The sequence below is a fragment of the Pseudophryne corroboree genome, chromosome 5, assembly GCF_028390025.1.
Source record: "Pseudophryne corroboree isolate aPseCor3 chromosome 5, aPseCor3.hap2, whole genome shotgun sequence".
NCBI classification, from domain to species: Eukaryota; Metazoa; Chordata; class Amphibia; order Anura; family Myobatrachidae; genus Pseudophryne; species Pseudophryne corroboree.
The window spans coordinates 268989888-269008420 of NC_086448.1; the positions used below are offsets into that span (position 1 = coordinate 268989888).

Sequence of the window (18533 nt, forward strand, 5' to 3'; positions counted from 1 at the left end):
AGCGAGTGCGGCTGTCAGTGTCAGCATTGTCCCCTGAACTCTGCAGCAGCCGCTAGTCTGTGAGGCGGGTAGTGTGAGTTCCGCTCAGTCAGCGGCTGCTCTGTCACCAGGGAGTGTACGGGGAGGAGGGAGACAGGGGACAGGGCGAAGACGGGGAGGGGACTGGGCGGGGATGGGCGGTCAGAGGGAGAGGACTTCTGGTAGATCTGTGCCTGTGACTCCGCCCAGCGTTACGGCCAGGCACAGAATCACAGAGTTGGGCTAATATATAGGAGATGGTTCTCATTTCCTTTTGAGCCAACCTTCTATCCTCATCTCCACTTCTCCAATGGGGTTTTATTGCATATATCCCACAAAACGAGGTTAGATGATTAATATTGCTTTGATGTACTTGTTTAAAATGTAGGGATACATTATGGGTCTCCAGACCCTTTTTGATGTTTCTCACATGTTCATATAGTCTTTCCTTAAGCATGCGAGTGGTTTTCCCCACATATTGCTTACCACACGTACACTCAAGTACATAAATGCAATATTTAGTATTACAAGTTACAAAATCATCAATGGCAAACTCCTTATTGGTCTGTGTTGATTTGTAGTGGGTTACCTTAGACTCCTTACTTTTGCATGTTCTACACATACTACATACTCTGCAGCGATAAAAACCCTTGGATTTAATGTTATTATGGGTTGATGGAATGTTTATAGCGTGATTTACAATTTGATCTTTTAAATTCCCAGCTTTCCGATACACAAACATTGGGCGATATTCCAGGTTATCCCTTAATAACGGGTCTTTATTCAAGATGTCCAATGTCTTTTAATAATTTGTTCAATCTGTTTGGATTGGTTATTAATATTTGGTAATAAAAGCTATTTTCTGATCCTTCAGGTTATATATATATCCATATCCATGTTCTTGTTTTTTGTTTTTTTTTATTGTTCATGGACATCTTGGAAATAAATGTTTCCATTTTTTTGGATTGATCGTGAACTTTTTAAGTCTATTTTGGAATAAATATTGCATTCTTTTGAGGAATACAAATTGCCTGACTTATTGTGGGAGGAATATACCAGGGGTTGTTTTGATTTGAGGAGTAATCGTGTGGGCGGACCCATATCCTGGGTGTTCTCAGTAGAAAATATTCCCATTGCAAAGAAACCTTTATGTGCATGCATCTCACTTCTTTGAGGTGAGTGTTTGGTGGAGAGTCGATATTATCAATAGATATCCTACCTGGATTTAATAGATTGTCTTGTTCCCTCTTTTGCTTCTGAGAAAATGGTGAATACCTGTCAGGAATGACTACTAGAGGAAGATAAATTATACCCTACTTCCCAAGAGACAGCGCTTTTTGGACCACTCTTCTTGTGTATTGTCTCTTTGGTCTCTGCCCACTTGAGGGAAAAATTAGAATTTTGGATATCCCTTCATTCATTATTATGTTAATGCATGTTGAAAATGTTTCCTTAATTACTTTTTTGTAACCATGGAAAGACTGGACTGCATATAACATGCTCCATTTATTTTTTGTGTTCTAGATCAGGCTGGCTTTCCAACTGGCTCCCTGCCTGGTGCCCCACATCTGTGGCTCATCTCAAGGAGGCCGAAGAGAAGATGCTGAAGTGTATGTTACAATGAGTTATTACTTTTTTTTGGTTTGAGACCTTTTCTGAAACACTTTCATTTTTTTATTATTATTATTATTCATAACAGTCTAGAAAGTGTCATGGCTCAGCCTAAACTCTGACAGTAGGCACACACTCTGTAAATCTCTCTGCAGGTTAGATAAATGCTTTGATCCCTGTGTGCACCTCATTAGAGCTCAGTATGCACATTTTTCAGTGGATCGCGATGTTGGGTATCTTAAATTTTAAGCTGCTCATAAGATGTGACTTCCATTTGGAGGGTTAAAGATGCATATCGGCTAAAGCTTCTGCATACACACACATACATATATCGGGCCAATCAGCCGATATCAGATGATCGGCCCAATAATTGTATAGATGTGTACAATAGCGTAAGGTGGTCTCATGGGTAGTGTTTAAAGCACTATGGTCAAATGCTCTACATTTACATTTTTGATTTGAAGAGTAGTAAGAGAGGAATTCACATTAGAGCTTTAGGCGTTGATGTATCAAGCAGTGAAAAGAATGGAGACGTTGCCCATACCAACCAATACATATCTACCTATCATTGTATTGTATGTGCTGTGACCCACTTCTCCACTCTTTTTTCACTGTTTGGCACATCAACCCCTTAATTGCTTGAACGTTTTTTAGGTCTTCCAGTCACTTGTTATCAACGGGTATTAAAAGCACCCCATAAAAAGGCTCTAAAGTTTTATACTTTAGCACACCTTGTCACTCCAGTGCATTTCTCTCTGTGATAAAGAAAGTGAAGCAGGAATACTTCTGAAGCTGTAAAAGCATTATCCTGAGAAGACATACTGTACATGCCTCTACACTTCAGCTATGTGGACATTTTTAAGAGAAAGCATACTGACTGTGATCATTCTCCTACAGTTCCTTGTACTGAATAAATATTAATGGGAAGTATTTTTTTCCTCCCTCTGTCGAGGTATGCAAATATTCTGGCCCAAACAGCCTTTCATCAAGTCTCTTAATTCGTGCTGAAATTTCCAGCACGTGTACATTAAACCAAGATTTTAATTTGTTAGATAATTATCATTCATATGATGCTGACCCCTGCCCTATTAACTCCGTTACCTTTATAGAAATATAATGAAACATAATTGATGCTCAAAGCCACAATGTGTGTCTGTTAAAATACGAGTGTAGGTATATGTGTGTGTTTATATATATATATATATATATATATATATATATATATATATATATATATATATATATAATTTTCTCGGAAAACCTTTTTCACGCGCTGCAGAAGAGCGGCATCTCATGGTAGAACCCCTGTTAGTGGGAACAGCAGAAATGTGGACATGTGGAAACCAGAGGGAGCTAAGATGTCAGAAGCAATTGTCCATACTAAAGTTCATAAATTGTTAAAAAGACAAATGTCCAAATGTTCGTAACGTATTCCTATAGGATTTGATTGGAACCCTGGCCTGGGATGAGTGATGAAGTTTTTGGAACACTGCAAGTATTTCTCCTGAAAAGATACCCTCACACCAAAAAAGCATAAACCCCCAAGATATGGCACAAGGCCTTGGATTAATAGAACATCTGAGATATATATTATAGGAAGATGCGGCACTCGTAGCATTCACACTGTACACAATTAATCCAATACGGACTTAATAACGTTTCAGTTGTCTAAGCAACCGTCGTCCGGTTTTATCAAATGCATAATAAAATTAACATACCTTTATACCTGAACACCCAAAGTGAAATTCAGCTGACCCGCTCGGGACCGCTCACCCGGTGTGCAGCGGCCGGACATAACATCATCATGCTGCAGTGACGCTAATGTGACTCGCCCATCACCATGACAATGAAGTATACAAATCACGGAGCTGTATCAATATAGGTAAAAAAGGCATATCAAACATCTGAATACATGCTGGACTCTCAGGTGTATACCAGACTGGCTGATAACCCTACAATATCATACAAAAAACGGCTACTAAGTCTTCTAGAAATAGCTATGACAACGGGACTAATCACTGAGGACGACTTAGATATTTTAGTCCCTAAATTTCCTTTGCTTCCTTTATTTTATTTGATTCCCAAAATACACAAAAACATTGATCCTCCTCCAGGACGCCCCATAGTGTCTGCATAGGGTTCGCTATTGCAACCAGTAGCTTGTCTACTTGACTCACTGCTGCAACCTCTAATTCTTGTTATGGGGGCACCGGCGCTATCGTACCACTGCTTTTGGAGTGCCAAACCGACACAAAAAATAAATAAATAAAAAAGATCTCTAGCTATCTATCTATCTAGCTATATATATAACACACACACAGATATGGATCTATATATAGATATGCAAAGGTGTCTCCTGGCACTCAGCCTATTATTCAGCAGGTAATGCTCCGGTGCCCTCCTTGGGTATGGCAGCCTAATGCTATAGAAGAAGATGCAGGCACGTTTTTGTAGAAAGGGTGAAGGAACGGGATAAGGAAACGGAAACAAAAGGAAGGGAAGAGGTTGGGCTATACAATAATAAAGTAGAGGGGGAAAGAGGGGATTCAGCAGTGCCCGGGAATGGGGATAGACTATTTGATATCACAGACACTAGATAGCATGGAGTTTGGCCATCAGATTATTAACAGAAGTAATTATGAAGACTGATTACAACATTGTCAGTGAGCACTCGAAAAAGTATAATTTTATACTGTAAGCAATCACTCTGTACCTTTTACAGGTGACCTCGGCTTCATGTACTTGTAAGTAATTGCCTTCATATTTAGTGACTCATATTACACTAACTGATATAGCTGCCAGATATGTAATCACAGTAAACATGACTCTGCTCCACGTCTTCGCTGGTTGCCAGGGACAATCATAGACTGCAATGCAGTGTGATTACAGACTGAGCCCTCTCCCAGTATTTGTAGCACTGGGATTTTACCACAGTGGTGGGGCTGTACATCATTTGAACTGACCATATGGAGTATACAGTTGCCCCTGAATTATCAGTGTAAACAGTGCGGAAGCAGCTGTCAGTACTACCAAACATCTGATGTAACTTGCCTAACTTACAGTAACATCTTTTAGTGTATTCTCACCTCATTTCCTTGTCTTGATTTAGTCTTTAAGCAGCAGATTTGCTTTGAAACCGTTATACTGGAAGTTCAAGGTAAAGTTTGTGTTTTTAAATATATTTCTCATACGTCCTAGAGGATGCTGGGGTCCATTTCATGACCATGGGGTATAGACGGTTCCGCAGGAGCCATGGTCACTCTTAAGACTTTTCAATGGGTGTAAACTGGCTCCTCCCTCTATGCCCCTCCTCCAGACCTCAGTTTTAGAAATGTGCCCAGGCAGACTGGATGCACTCAAGGGGAGCTCTACTGAGTTTCTCTGAAAAGACTTATATTAGGTTTTTTGTTTTCAGGAAGAACTGCTGGCAACAGTCTCCCTGCTTTGTGGGACTGAGGGGGCAGAAGTAGGAACCAACTTCCTGAAGAGTTTCATGGCTCTGCTTCTGGCTGACAGGACACCATTAGCTCCTGAAGGGTACTGAACGCTAGCCGTGTCTAGATGCTCACTCCCACAGCACGCCGTCACCCCCCTCACAGAGCCAGAATTCAGAAAACAGGTGAGTAGCAGAAGACAGATCTTCTATCAAGAAAAGTGACGGCTGAGGTACAGCGCGGCTGGCGGGAGCGCAGCGCGCCATTGCTGCCCACACACACAGGCACTGCAGGGGGGTGCCCTGGGCAGCAAAAACACCTCTATAAACTGGCAAAAAGGGGGCATAAGATGCCCAGGCACAGCCCTGCCCCTGCCAGTATAAATATTATGAAAAGTTTCTGAGGTAAAAAGGGCGGAGCTTCTTCCTCAGGCAGCCAGCACACTGCTCAGTGCCATGTTCTCTTTCCTCAGGCTGCAGAGACATCGCTGGTCCTCCTTTACTTCTGACTACAAGTATCGGGGTGCAAAACAGGGGGGGGGCACAAGTGAATTTGGTGCTTTACAAGTCTGTTTTACTGTGTAAAAAGCGCTGCATGTCAGTGGGCATTCTGTGTTCACAGGCATTCGATACCGGCGCTGGGGTTGTGAACTGGCTGCTTCTAAAACTGTGTCTCTCTGACAGATTTTACTGTGGGTCTGTCCCCTATAAGTCCCTGTGTGTGTGTGTTGTACACGTGTGTAAGACATGTCAGTGGCATGGAGTTCCTCCCCAGAGGAAACCATTTTAGGGAAACAGAAGTGTAATGTGGTGGCGCTGCCGGCACACCAAGAGCCTGCACGGGTGAAAGAAATATGTGATAGTATGCATCATATCAATAGGAGATTAGATAAATCTGAATCTCATGCTGAGTGCTGGAGAAAATCTGTGGAGGATGTGATTTTTCAGGGCTCTGTTCTTCCATCCACAGGCGACTCCTCTGGTTCACATAAGAGACCATTTGCCAATATTGTGAATACTGATACTGACACGGACACTGATTCTTGTGTCGACGATAGTGACTCCAGAGAAATAGATCATAAATTGGCAAAAAATATACAATATATGATTGTGGCTATAAGGGAAGTACTGGAAGTCATGGAAGCCACTCCTGTACCTCAGGAGAAGGCTTATTTCTATAAAGAAAAGAAATCTAAGGTCACTTTCCCTCCTTCCCACAAGCTTAATACACTCTTTGAAGGGATGTGGGTGAATCCCGAAAATAAATTTCGTTTTCCCAAGAGAATTCAGATAGCTTATCCTTTCCCGGTGGAGGACAGGAAAAAATGGGAGTCACCCCCTGTGTTAGACAGTGCACTGTCCAGGTTGACAAAGGAAGGTAATTCTGCCTGCACATGGCACGGCTTCACTAAAAGAGTCGGCAGACCGAAAGATGCAAACTACATTGAAATCCATTTATGTTGCCAATGGTACGCTGCTCAGGCCCACAATTGCTTGCGCATGGGTGAGTCGCGCTATTGAAAAATGGTCAGAAAGCGTGTCATCAGAAATTGACTCGATTGATAAAGATGAGATACTCCTTAAGTTAGGGAAGACGCTGCCGCATACATGCTAGAAGCGATGAAAGATATTGGACTCTTGAGTTCACAAGCCGCTACCATGGCAGTATCGGCTCGGCAGGCGTTGTGGATTCGCCAGTGGAACGCGGTTGCAGATTCCAAAAGAAATATGGAGGCTCTCCCATATAAAGGTGAGGCCTTATTTGGTGATGGAATGGATGCGTTAGTCTCGGCGGCTACCGCAGATAAGTCGACATTTTTGCCCTCTGCGCCTGCACTGGCAAAAAAGACATATCACCCGCACATGCAGTCCTTTCGGCTCAATAAATACAAGAAAGCGAGAGGTTCCCCCTTCTTTGCGGGTAGGGGAAGGGGAAAGGGAAAGAAGTCCACAGCAGCTTCAGTTTCCCAAGAGCAGAAGTCTACTCCTACTTCTGCCAAATCTTCAGCATGACGCTGGGGCTCCTTTGCGGGAGGCCGCTTGGGTGGGGGCACGTCTCAAACTGTTCAGCCAAGGCTGGATTCTGTCTGGCCTAGATCCCTGGGTGTTGCAAATAGTGTCCCAGGGATACAAGCTGGAGTTTCAAGACGTTCCCCCATGCCGATTTTTCAAATCGACCTTGCCAGCTTCTCTTCCAGAAAGGGAAGCAGTAATAGCAGCAATCCAAAAATTATGTCAGGATCAGGTCATAGTCCTGGTACCTTTGTCACAACAAGGGGAGGGGTTTTATTCAAGCCTTTTTGTAGTTCCGAAGCTGGACGGCTCGGTCAGGCCGATCCTAAACCTGAAAAATCTGAATCTCTACTTGAAACGATTCAAGTTCAAAATGGAATCACTGAGGGCAGTGATTTCCAGTCTGGAGGAGAGGGACTACATGGTGTCTGTAGACATAAAAGATGCTTACCTGCATGTTCCCATTTATCCTCCTTACCAGGCTTATCTGAGATTCGCGGTTCAGGATTGCCATTACCAATTCCAGACGTTACCTTTCGGTCTCTCCACGGCGCCGAGGGTATTCACCAAGGTGAGGACTGAGATGATGGTTCTCCTGCGTCAAAAAGAAGTCAATATAATTCCTTATCTAGACGATCTCCTGATAAAGGCGAGATCCAGGGAGCAGTTGTTACAAAACATCACACTCTCCCTGTCAATACTCCAACAACACGGTTGGATCATAAATTATCCAAAGTCACATTTGGAATCGACGACAAGATTGTCTTTTCTCGGCAAGATTCTGGACACAGAAGTTCAGAGAGTATTTCTTCCGGTGGAAAAGGCTCTGGAAATCCAGAAAATGGTAAAACAGATATTGAAACCATCGAGTGTGTCGATCCATCAGTGCATTCGGTTGTTGGGGAAGATGGTGGCGGCCTACGAGGTCATACAGTTTAGCAGGTTCCATGCCAGGGTATTCCAGTGGGACCTGTTGGATAAGTGGTCGGGATCCCACCTACACATGCACCGAAAGATAATCCTGTCGTCAAAAGCCAGGATTTTGCTCCTGTGGTGGCTACACAGTTCTCACCTACTAGAGGGACGCAGGTTCGGGATTCAGGACTGGGTCCTGGTAACCACAGACGCAAGTCTCCGAGGCTGGGGAGCTGTCACTCAGGGGGAAAGCTTCCAAGGAAAATGGTCAAGTCAGGAAGCCTGCCTTCACATAAACGTGCTGGAATTGAGAGCCATTTACAGCGGCCTTCAACAAGCGGTACATCTTCAAGATCATTCTGTGCAGATCCAGTCGGACAATGTAACATCAGTCGCGTACATAAACAGGCAGGGCGGAACGAAAAGCAGAGCAGCAATGGCAGAGGTGACGAAGATCCTCCTCTGGGCAGAAAGACATGTAAAGGCTCTGTCGGCAATTTTCATTCCTGGAGTTGACAACTGGGAAGCAGACTTCCTTAGCAGACACAATCTCCATCCAGGAGAGTGGGGCCTCCACCAAGAAGTCTTTGCAGAGGTGACAAGTCTTTGGGGAGTTCCTCAAGTAGACATGATGGCATCTCGTCTCAACAAGAAGCTTCAGAAATATTGTTCCAGGTCGAGAGACCCTCACGCAATAGCCGTGGATGCACTAGTGGCCCAGTGGGTGTTCCAGTGGGTGTATGTCTTCCCTCCACTTCCGCTGATCCCAAAGGTGCTCAGTATCATAAGGAGAAAAGAGTTCGTGCAATCTTCATTGCCCCAGGCTGGCCAAGGAGGGCTTGGTACCCAGATCTTCAGGAGTTGCTCATAGAAGATCCTCAGCCTCTTCCTCTTCGCGAGGACCTGCTGCAGCAGGGGCCATGCCTGTATCAAGACTTACCGTGGCTACGTTTGACGGCATGGCTGTTGAGTGCTGGATCCTAGCCCGTAAGGGTATTCCCAAGGAAGTCATCCCCACCCTTATTCAGGCCAGGAAAGGAGTAACGTCGAAACATTACCACCGTATTTGGAGAAAATATGTGTCTTGGTGTGAATCCAAGAAGGCTCCTGCGGAAGAGTGTCAGTTGGGACGTTTTCTCTATTTTCTGCAGGCTGGTGTGGAGGCGGGCCTCCGATTGGGGTCAGTCAAGGTCCAGATTTCGGCCTTGTCAGTGTTCTTCCAAAAACAATTGGCTTCTCTTCCAGAGGTTCAGACCTTCGTGAAAGGGGTTCTGCACATCCAGCCTCCATTTGTGCCTCCAGTGGCACCATGGGACCTTAATGTGGTGTTGCAGTTTCTTCAATCGGATTGGTTTGAACCTCTACAAGAGATAGAGTTGAAGTTTCTCACTTGGAAAGTGGTGATGCTTTTGGCATTGGCATCCGCACGGCGGCTGTCTGAGTTGGGGGCCTTGTCTCACAAGAGCCCTTACCTGATCTTCCATGAAGATAGGGCAGAGTTGAGAACTCGTCAACATTTTCTTCCAAAGGTGGTTTCATCTTTCCAGATAATCCAACCTATTGTGGTGCCAGTAGTTACTGACAGGTTCACTGAGTCAAAGTCTAGATGTGGTTAGAGCTTTGAAGATTTATGTCGCTAGAACAGCTCGAATACGGAAAACAGAGTCTTTGTTTGTCCTGTATGCTCCCAACAAGATTGGGTGGCCTGCTTCCAAGCAGACTATTGCGCGTTGGATCAGAAGTACGATTCAGCACGCTCATCCTACGTCTGGATTGCCGTTACCGACGTCTGTGAAGGCCCATTCCACCAGGTAGGTGGGCTCATCCTGGGCGGCTGCCTGGGGGGTTTCGGCATTGCAACTTTGCCGAGCAGCTACTTGGTCGGGGTCAAACACATTTGCAGAATTCTACAACTTTGACACCTTGGCCAATGAAGACCTCAAGTTCGGTCAATCGGTGCTGCAGGGTCATCCGCACTCTCCCGCCCGTACTGGAGCTTTGGTATAAACCCCATTGTCATGAAGTGGTCCCCAGCATCCTCTAGGACGTATGCGAAAACAGGATTTTGATACCTACCGGTAAATCCTTTTCTCCTAGTCCGTAGAGGATGCTGGGCGCCCATCCCAGTGCCTACTTTACCTGCAGTTTTGTTTATTAGAGTTAAACATGTTGTGTTTTATTAGTTTCAGCATGTTTGCTGTAATTGGTTCATGCCTGTTGGTGTGTGTTATGTTGAATGCCATGTTGTGCGGCATGGTTGAGGTGTGAGTTGGTATGTATTTCACCATTAGTATTAAAGTAAATCCTTTCCTCGAAATGTCCGTCTCCCTGGGCACAGTTCCTATAACTGAGGTCTGGAGGAGGGGCATAAGGGAGGAGCCAGTTCACACCCATTGTAAAGTCTTAAGAGTGCCCATGGCTCCTGCGGAACAGTCTATACCCTATGGTCATGAAGTGGACCCCAGCATCCTCTATGGACTAGGAGAAAAGGGTTTACTGGTAGGTATCAAAATCCTGTTTTTTCATATAGTAAAACATCACAGTTTGATTTTAGATGTAAAAACATCACAGTTTGATTTTAGATGTCCTTTTAAAGAGGCTTATTATATGGTTTCCCTAAACCCTTTGCTCGGCTCTTCACTAAGAGATAATAGATGGATGTATTGCTCTAATGGTATAAGCGACTATATAAGCCATTTACTAGACTTACTCCTGTATTCATTGTTTCCTCCATGTGCAGGTATTACAAGCACGTACAGCAAAGAACACGTGTTAATAGGTGGTGGAAACAAAATTTGGACCTTGTCATTCGTGCAGCCACTCTTGCACAAGACTCCACTGGTGCTGCTGCATGGTTTTGGAGGAGGGGTTGGACTGTGGGCTCTCAACTTTGAAAGTATTTGCCAAAGGAGGACTGTGTATGCCTTTGACATCCTGGGGTTTGGACGCAGCAGTAGGCCGCACTTTGAAAGTGATGCAGAGAATGCAGAGATGCAGTTTGTGGAGTCAATAGAAGAGTGGAGGACTGCTCTAGGTCTGGATCATATGATTTTACTAGGACATAACCTGGGAGCATTTTTAGCCTCTGCTTACTCTTTGAAATACCCATCAAGGTGAGTGATGATAGTGTTTATGTTGTATACTGTGTTTTATTCTGCTGATACATTTTGTTATTTTATGTACAGAACCAGCGAAGTCTTAATACACATACTTCCAGAGAACTGCCACCAGCACAAAGCAATGACATAATTGATAGTACTTGTCATACAGGGATGTAGTTATGTGACAGGCGGTCAGGAGACTGCTGGTCGCAATACCTCTACCTAAATCCCACATCCCCAGTATCCCGACGGTTGGCATGCCGACCAACAGGGACTAATTCAATTTGTCAACACCCATACCGAGCCTGCAGTGTGGCGAGAGCAGTGAGCCCGCAAGGGGCTTGTTGCGCTCAATCTCCCCTGCTGGCATACTGCTGCCGGGATACCGGCGGAGGTATGAGGACCTGTGGTGTCCTGACCGCCGGTCACGCATACCACACCCGTCATACATGATCTGATTATATTCTCCATGTGTAGCTCTCCCAATATCTCCTGTAGGCTTATATACCCATATTTACATGTAGGCAATGTGTGTATTACTTAGTCGTTTTTAGTTTGCTTTTTATTCTGTCCTTTTATCTTTTTTTTTTTTTTTTTCTGAAAAATGTGTATTCCAATTTCTCTTACGTCCTAGAGGATGCTGAGGTCCAATTTAGTACCATGGGGTATAGACTGGTCCACTAGGAGCCACTGGCACTTTGAGTTTAATAGTGTGGGCTAGCCCCTCCCTCTCTGCCCCTCCTACTAGACTCAGTTTAAAAAATGTGCCTGGATGAGCCGGTCATAGCTAGGGGAGCTCCTAGGAGTTTTCTTAGTTTTATTTTTTTTATTAAAATTTAGCGTTTGTTGTTTTACAGGGAGGATGCTGGCAACAGTCTCCCTGCTTCATGGGACTTAGGATGGGGGAGTAGGATCCAACTTCCTCAAGAGTTAATGGTTCTCTACTCTGCTGACAGGACACTGAGCTCTGATAGTGATGAGTACAGCGCCGGCGTCCGGTTAGCGCGTCGCCGGCAGGTATTGCGGCACATGGGTTGGAGCGCAGCTCTAACAGGCTGCGCTCCGGGAGGCTCAACAACATCACACATGTAGACTCTAGAGGGGCGTCCTGAGCCAGCGCAATTAACCCTACACTGGTCACATTGTTAACAGGGGCTAATCCAGCTGTTAACACACACAACCTCAGGCCAGTATAAATAATAAGTGAGGGAAGCCTTGCGCCATTGCAGGGGGCGAAGCTTCCTCTCAGAGCGGATCCAGCACTCACCAGTGCCATTTTCTCCCTGCAGATCATACAGACAGAGCCGGGGAGCGCTTCCCTCCACATAACTCCACAAGTACTCTGCGGTACCAGGGTGTTATAGACAGGGGGAACAGGAAGTGTTATATCAGGACTAACTACTCTATTAAGGATAGTTAGTACGCACCAGGCTTTTATCATACTTGCCTACAGGGACGCAGTGTGGCTGGCTCCTTATACTCTGTGACTCTCTGAAGGTGCTTGGGGGGAAACTGTATCTGACATTTTGCTGTGTGTGTATATATATTTCACATTACCATGTCTAAGGATTCTTTGTTCTGCGCTGCAGAAGATTTCTTCTCCTGAGGAGTCTATTCCATGTACTCAAGACTGCCATATTCTTTCTCAGCCTTCCGAATCCGAACCTGCATGGGTGGATTCTTTAAGGAGAATGATATCCCAGATTTCTACAAAGTTGTCACATACTGAGAAAGAGATGCAGTTTTGAGGAAATCTGTGGAGGGTTTACAGTGTTTGGCCCCCACTACTTCTTCAAAAACCCCACCTACATACCCACAAAAGCATACACTTGCCCAGATAATGCAAGCTGACACTGATACTGGGGACGGTGACGGGGATATGCAGTGGGGGATGCATCCCTTGCTAAAGGGGTGCAATTAATGATTGAAGCCATTAGGGATGTTTTGCACATTACTGAGAAGGCACCTGAGCAGTAGGAGGAATCTTATTTTACCGTAAATAAGAAATCCTCGCTTACTTTCCCTGCTTCTTAGGAGTTAAACTCCTTGTTTGAAAAATTCTGGGAAAACCCAGAGAAAAAATTCCAGATCCCTAAGAGAATTCTCATTGCTTTTCCATTCCCTGAAGTGGACAGAAAAAAGTGGGAAACCCCACCTATAGTAGACTCTTCTGTATCTAGGTTGTCTAAAAAGGTGGTTTTACCTGTCCCCGGTTCAACCGCCTTAAAGGAGCCGGCTGACCGCAAGATTGAGATTACGCTAAAATCACTATACACTGCTACAGGCGTGGCTTTAAGGCCCACAATCGCGTGTGCTTGGATTTTTAAAACTATAGTAAAGTGGTCAGGCACATTACTAGAGGAATTAGATACTATGTATAGGAGTGACATTGACTTGGTTTTTATGTCACATACAGGATTCTGCAGTTTTCATGGTGGAGGCCATGAAGGACATTGGCCTGCTTAATGCACGGGCTACTTCCATGGCAGTCTCGGCACATAGAGGTATCTGGCTACGCCAATGGACTGCAGACACGGAATCCAAGAAAATTGTGGAGAACCTACCTTTCACAGGTCAGGCCCTGTTTGGGGAAGCGCTGGATCCGTGGATCTCCACGGCAACTTTTCTTCCCTTCGCAGCTGCACCGGCTTGGAAATCTTATCGTATGCCTCCACTGCAGTCCTTTCGGACCGCAAAATTAAAAAAATCCAAGGGCCCCCGCACCTTCTTTAGAGGAGGTCGGGGAAAATCCAGAAAACATGCACCAGCAGGTTCCCAGGAACAGAAACCAGGTTCTGCTTCCTCAAAATCTTCGGCATGACGGTGGACCTCCCAGCCTGGAGATCGGGCAGGTGGGAGCGAGACTAAAAGATTTCAGGTACGTCTGGGCGTCGTCATGCCTAGACCTCTGGGTAAAAGATATTGTTGGCCAGGGCTACAGACTGGAGTGTCAGGAACTCCCACCTCACAGATTCTTCAAATCGGGCTTACCAGCTTTGCTGACAGAAAGTACTATCCTACAGGATGCCATTCAAAAGTTGGTACGAACAAATGTCATTGTTCCAGTTCCGCCTCACCTAACACACACACAAGGGTTATTACTCCACCCTGTTTGTGGTTTCCGAAACTGCACGGTTTGGTAAGACCAATATTGAACCTAAAGTCATTGAACCCCTACTTAAAGGTATTCAAATTCAAGATTGAATCGCTGAGAGCGGTGATCTCAGGTCTGGAGGAGGGAGATTTCCTGGTATCCCTGGATATCAAGGATGTGTACCTTCACATTCCGATCTGGCCGCCTCATACAGGACTGTCACTATCCATTCCAGACATTGCCATTTGTCCTCTCCACTGCACCAAGGGTATTCACCAAGGTCATGGCGGAGATGATGTTCCTCCTCCGCAAGCAGGGAGTGAACGTAATTCCATATCTGGACGATTTAATGATAAAGGCATCTTCCAGGGAGAGACTGTTGCAGAGTATTGCTCTCTCAACTCAACTACTTCAGGATCACGGGTGGATCCTGAACCTTCCAAAGTCACATTTGGAGCCGAAATGGAGACTGCCCTTCCTGGGGATGATTCTCGACACGGAGGTGCAGAGGGTGTTTCTACTGGTGGAGAAAGCGTTGGTGATCCAATCAATGGTCCGGGATGTCCTGAGGCCAGCCCGGGTATCTGTTTATCAGTGCATTCGCCTTCTGGGAAAGATGGTAGCCTCCTACGAGGCTCTACATTACGGAAGATTCCATGCATGGTCCTTCCAACTGGATCTCCTGGACAAGTGGTCGGGATCGCATCTCCACATGCACCGGCGGATACGCCTGTCGCCAAAAGCCAGAATTTCACTCCTCTGGTGGCTCCAAACTTCTCACTTACTCGAGGGACGCAGGTTCGGGATTCAGAATTGGATTCTTCTAACCACGGATGCAAGTCTCAGAGGTTGGAGAGCAGTCACCCGGGGGGAAAACTTCCAAGGAAGGTGGTCAAGTCAGGAGTCTTTCCTTCCAATAAACGTTCTGGAAATGAGGGCCATATACAACGGCCTTCTACAAGCGGCACATCTTCTGAAAGATCAAGCCATTCAAGTTCAATCGGACAACGTAACAGCGGTATCATACATAAATAGGCAGGGCGGAACAAAGAGCAGAGCTGCAATGTCAGAGGTAACAAGAATCCTCCTATGGGCAGAAAGACACGTGGTGGCGTTGTCAGCGATCTTCATTCCGGGAATGGACAACTGGGAAGCGGACTTCATCAGCAGACACTATCTCCATCCAGGAAAATGGGGCCTTCATCCGGAGGTATTCAAAGAGGTAACAAGCTGATGGGGGCGTACCTCAGATAGACATGATGGCCTCTCGCCTCAACAAGAAGCTTCAGAGGTACTGTTTCAGGTCACGGGACCCGCAAGCAGTGGTGGTGGACGCCCTGGTAACTCTGTGGGTGTTCCAGTCCGTGTATGTTCCCTGCTCTTCCACTCATCCCAAGGATTATAAAATGAATAAAAAGGAGAGTTCAGGCGATCCTCATTGCTCCGGACTGGCCAAGACTGGCTTGGTACGCGGAACTTCTGGAATTACTGGTGGAGGATCCGAGGCTTCTTCCTCTTTGCGATGACTTTCTACTACAAGGGCCGTTCGCCTATCAAGACTTACCGCGGCTACGTTTGACGGCATGGAGGTTGAACGCCGGAAGGGCATTCCACACAAGGTCATTCATACTCTGATCCAAGCTAGGAAGGGGGTAACGTCTAAGCATTACCATTGGATTTGGAAGAAGTATGCGTCTTGGTGTGAATCCAAGAAGTTTCTAACGGTGGCGTTTTAATTGGGACGTTTTCTCTTTCTGCAAGCGGGTGTGGATGTGGGCCTACGCTTGGGCTCCATAAAGGTCCAGATTTCGGCCTTGTCCATTTTCTTCCAGAAACAATTGGCTGCTCTCCCTGAGGTTCAGACATTCTTGAAAGGAGTTATGCACATCCAGCCCCCCTTTGTGCCTCCTACGGCACCTTGGGATCTTAAAGTGGTTCTGCAGTTCCTGCATTCGGATTGGTTTGAACCTTTACAGGAGGTAGACGTAAAGTTTCTTACTTGGAAGGCGGTCACACGGTTTGCATTGGCATCTGCAAGACGTGTGTCGGAATTGGGGGCATTGTCGCACAAGAGCCCCTACTTGATTTTCCATGAGGATAGAGCTGAGCAATTTCTTCCAAAGGTTGTATAGGCTTTCCATATCAACCAACCTATTGTGGTGCCAGTGGCTACTGACACCTCTATCACCTTGGATGTTGTGCGGGCTTTGAAGATATATGTGAAGAGAATGGCTCGTCACAGGAAGTCGGACACACTATTTGTCCTGGGTGGTCTTCAGAATGCCGAATGTCGGGATCCCGGCGCACAGTATACCGGCGCCGGGATCCCGACACCCAGCATACCGACAGCTATTCTCCCTCGTGGGGGTCCACGACCCCCCTGGAGGGAGAATAAATAGCGTGGCACGCGTAGCATACCATACTACACCCATTTGTCCTTTATGATCCCAACAAGATTGGGTGTCCTGCTTCTAAGCAGACAATTTCTTGCTGGATCAAGCTTAGTATCCAGCATGCTTATTCTAAGACTGGATTGCTGATTCCAAAATCTGTTCAGGCCCACTCTACCCATAAAGTGGGTTCTTCCTGGGCGGCTGCCCGGGGTGTCTCGGCTCTTCAGCTTTGCCGAGCAGCTACTTGGTCAGGTTCGAACACGTTTGCTAAGTTCTACAAGTTCGATACTTTGGCCTCAGGGGACCTAAAGTTTGGTTAAACTGTTCTGCAGGAACCTCGGCACTCTCCCTCCCGTACTGGGAGCTTTGGTACATCCCCATGGTACTAAATTGGACTCCAGCATCCTCTAGGATGTAAGAGAAAATAGGATTTTATATACCTACCGGCACATCCTTTTCTCGTAGTCTGTAGAGGATGCTGGGCGCCCGCCCTGCATTGTTACTTGGTTAAGTATTGTTGGTTCAGCCGTTGCTGAATCATTTCTTATTGGTTAGCTTGGCTTTCCTTTTGTTATGTGTGAGCTGGTGTGAATCTCGCCACTATCTGTGTATTTCCTTCTCTCGAAGTATGTCCGTCTCCTCGAGCACAGTTTCTAGACCGAGTCTGGAAGAACGGGCATAGAGGGAAGAGCCAGACCACACTATTAAATTCTTTAAGTGCCAGAGGCTCCTAATGGACCCTTCTATACCCCATGGTATTAAATTGGACCCCAGCATCCTCCTATGGACTACGAGAAAAGGATTTACCGGTAGGTATATAAAATCCTATTATTTGTCTATTTTAAGTAGATTCCCTTATAATACAGGTCATTGTTGTTATAGCATTCCTGTATATAATTATTTAATAATTTAGCTGCATTTTTAAACTAGCCATACACCAGAACCTCCTGGCCTCTCTATCTGTATGCCCTAACCTCACCTACCTACTCCTGACCCCTCTCTCTGTGCCCTAACCTCATCCACCCCCTCTTGAGCTCTCTCTTTTTCTTTGCCCTAACCTCATCCACCTCCCTTACTGCTGGCACCTGTAGCAGGCAATGGATGAGCAGAGCCTTCTCGTTTTTTGGGGGTAATTCTGAGTTGATCGCAGCAGGAACTTTGTTAGCAGTTGGGCAAAACCATGTGCACTGCAGATATAACATGTGCAGAGAGACTTAGATTTGGGTGTGGTGTGTTCAATCTGCAATCTAAATTGCAGTGTAAAAATAAAGCAGCCAGTATTTACCCTGCACAGAAACAAAATAACCCACCCAAATCTAACTCTCTCTGCACGTGTTATATCTGCTTCCCCCGCAGTGCACATGGGGGGTAATTCCAAGTTGATTGCAGCAGGATTTTTGATGGCAATTGGGCAAAACCATGTGCACTGCAGGGGAGGCAGATATAACATGTGCAGAAAGAGTTAGATTTGGGTGGGTTATTTTATTTATGTGCAGGGTAAATACTGGCTGCTTTATTTTTACACTGCAAATTAGATTGCAGATTGAACACACCACACCCAAATCTAACTCTCTCTGCACATGTTATATCTGCCTCCCCTGCAGTGCACAGGGTCCAGCGTTCAAACTTTTTTGTTTTACATTTTTTATATTTATAGAAGTTTTTTTTTATTTTTTTTTTATTGTTTAAACATGAAATAATGATTACATTTGGTGTCTGTGCTGAATAAGGAGCGGACTGCGGCAGTCCATCACTGCCGGGGCTGCCCCTGTTAGCCTGGGGTCTCTCTCAGGCTGCGGAGCAGGAGGAGGAGTATCAGTGCTGGTGTTGCAGCATCTCTCTGCGACTGCATGCCATCTGTCTCTCTAGAACCTGGTCTCATCATGCAGCTCCTGACGGGGGGGCCCACATGATCACTCCACCCATTCACCTTCAGCTTGTCCAACTCCTCCATT

General features: G+C 45.7%; 1 protein-coding gene across 3 annotated transcripts in view; it reads left to right on the forward strand.

Moving 5' to 3' along the window:
• Window positions 1–18533, forward strand: part of ABHD5 (abhydrolase domain containing 5, lysophosphatidic acid acyltransferase) — a 131145-nt gene that overhangs the window by 64058 nt on the left and 48554 nt on the right. For all 3 annotated transcript variants that reach the window (XM_063922320.1, XM_063922321.1, XM_063922323.1), the window contains exons 2-3: window positions 1543–1628; window positions 10731–11103. In XM_063922320.1, coding sequence (XP_063778390.1) covers window positions 1543–1628; window positions 10731–11103 — 459 coding nt within the window. The remainder of the gene's footprint in view (window positions 1–1542; window positions 1629–10730; window positions 11104–18533) is intronic.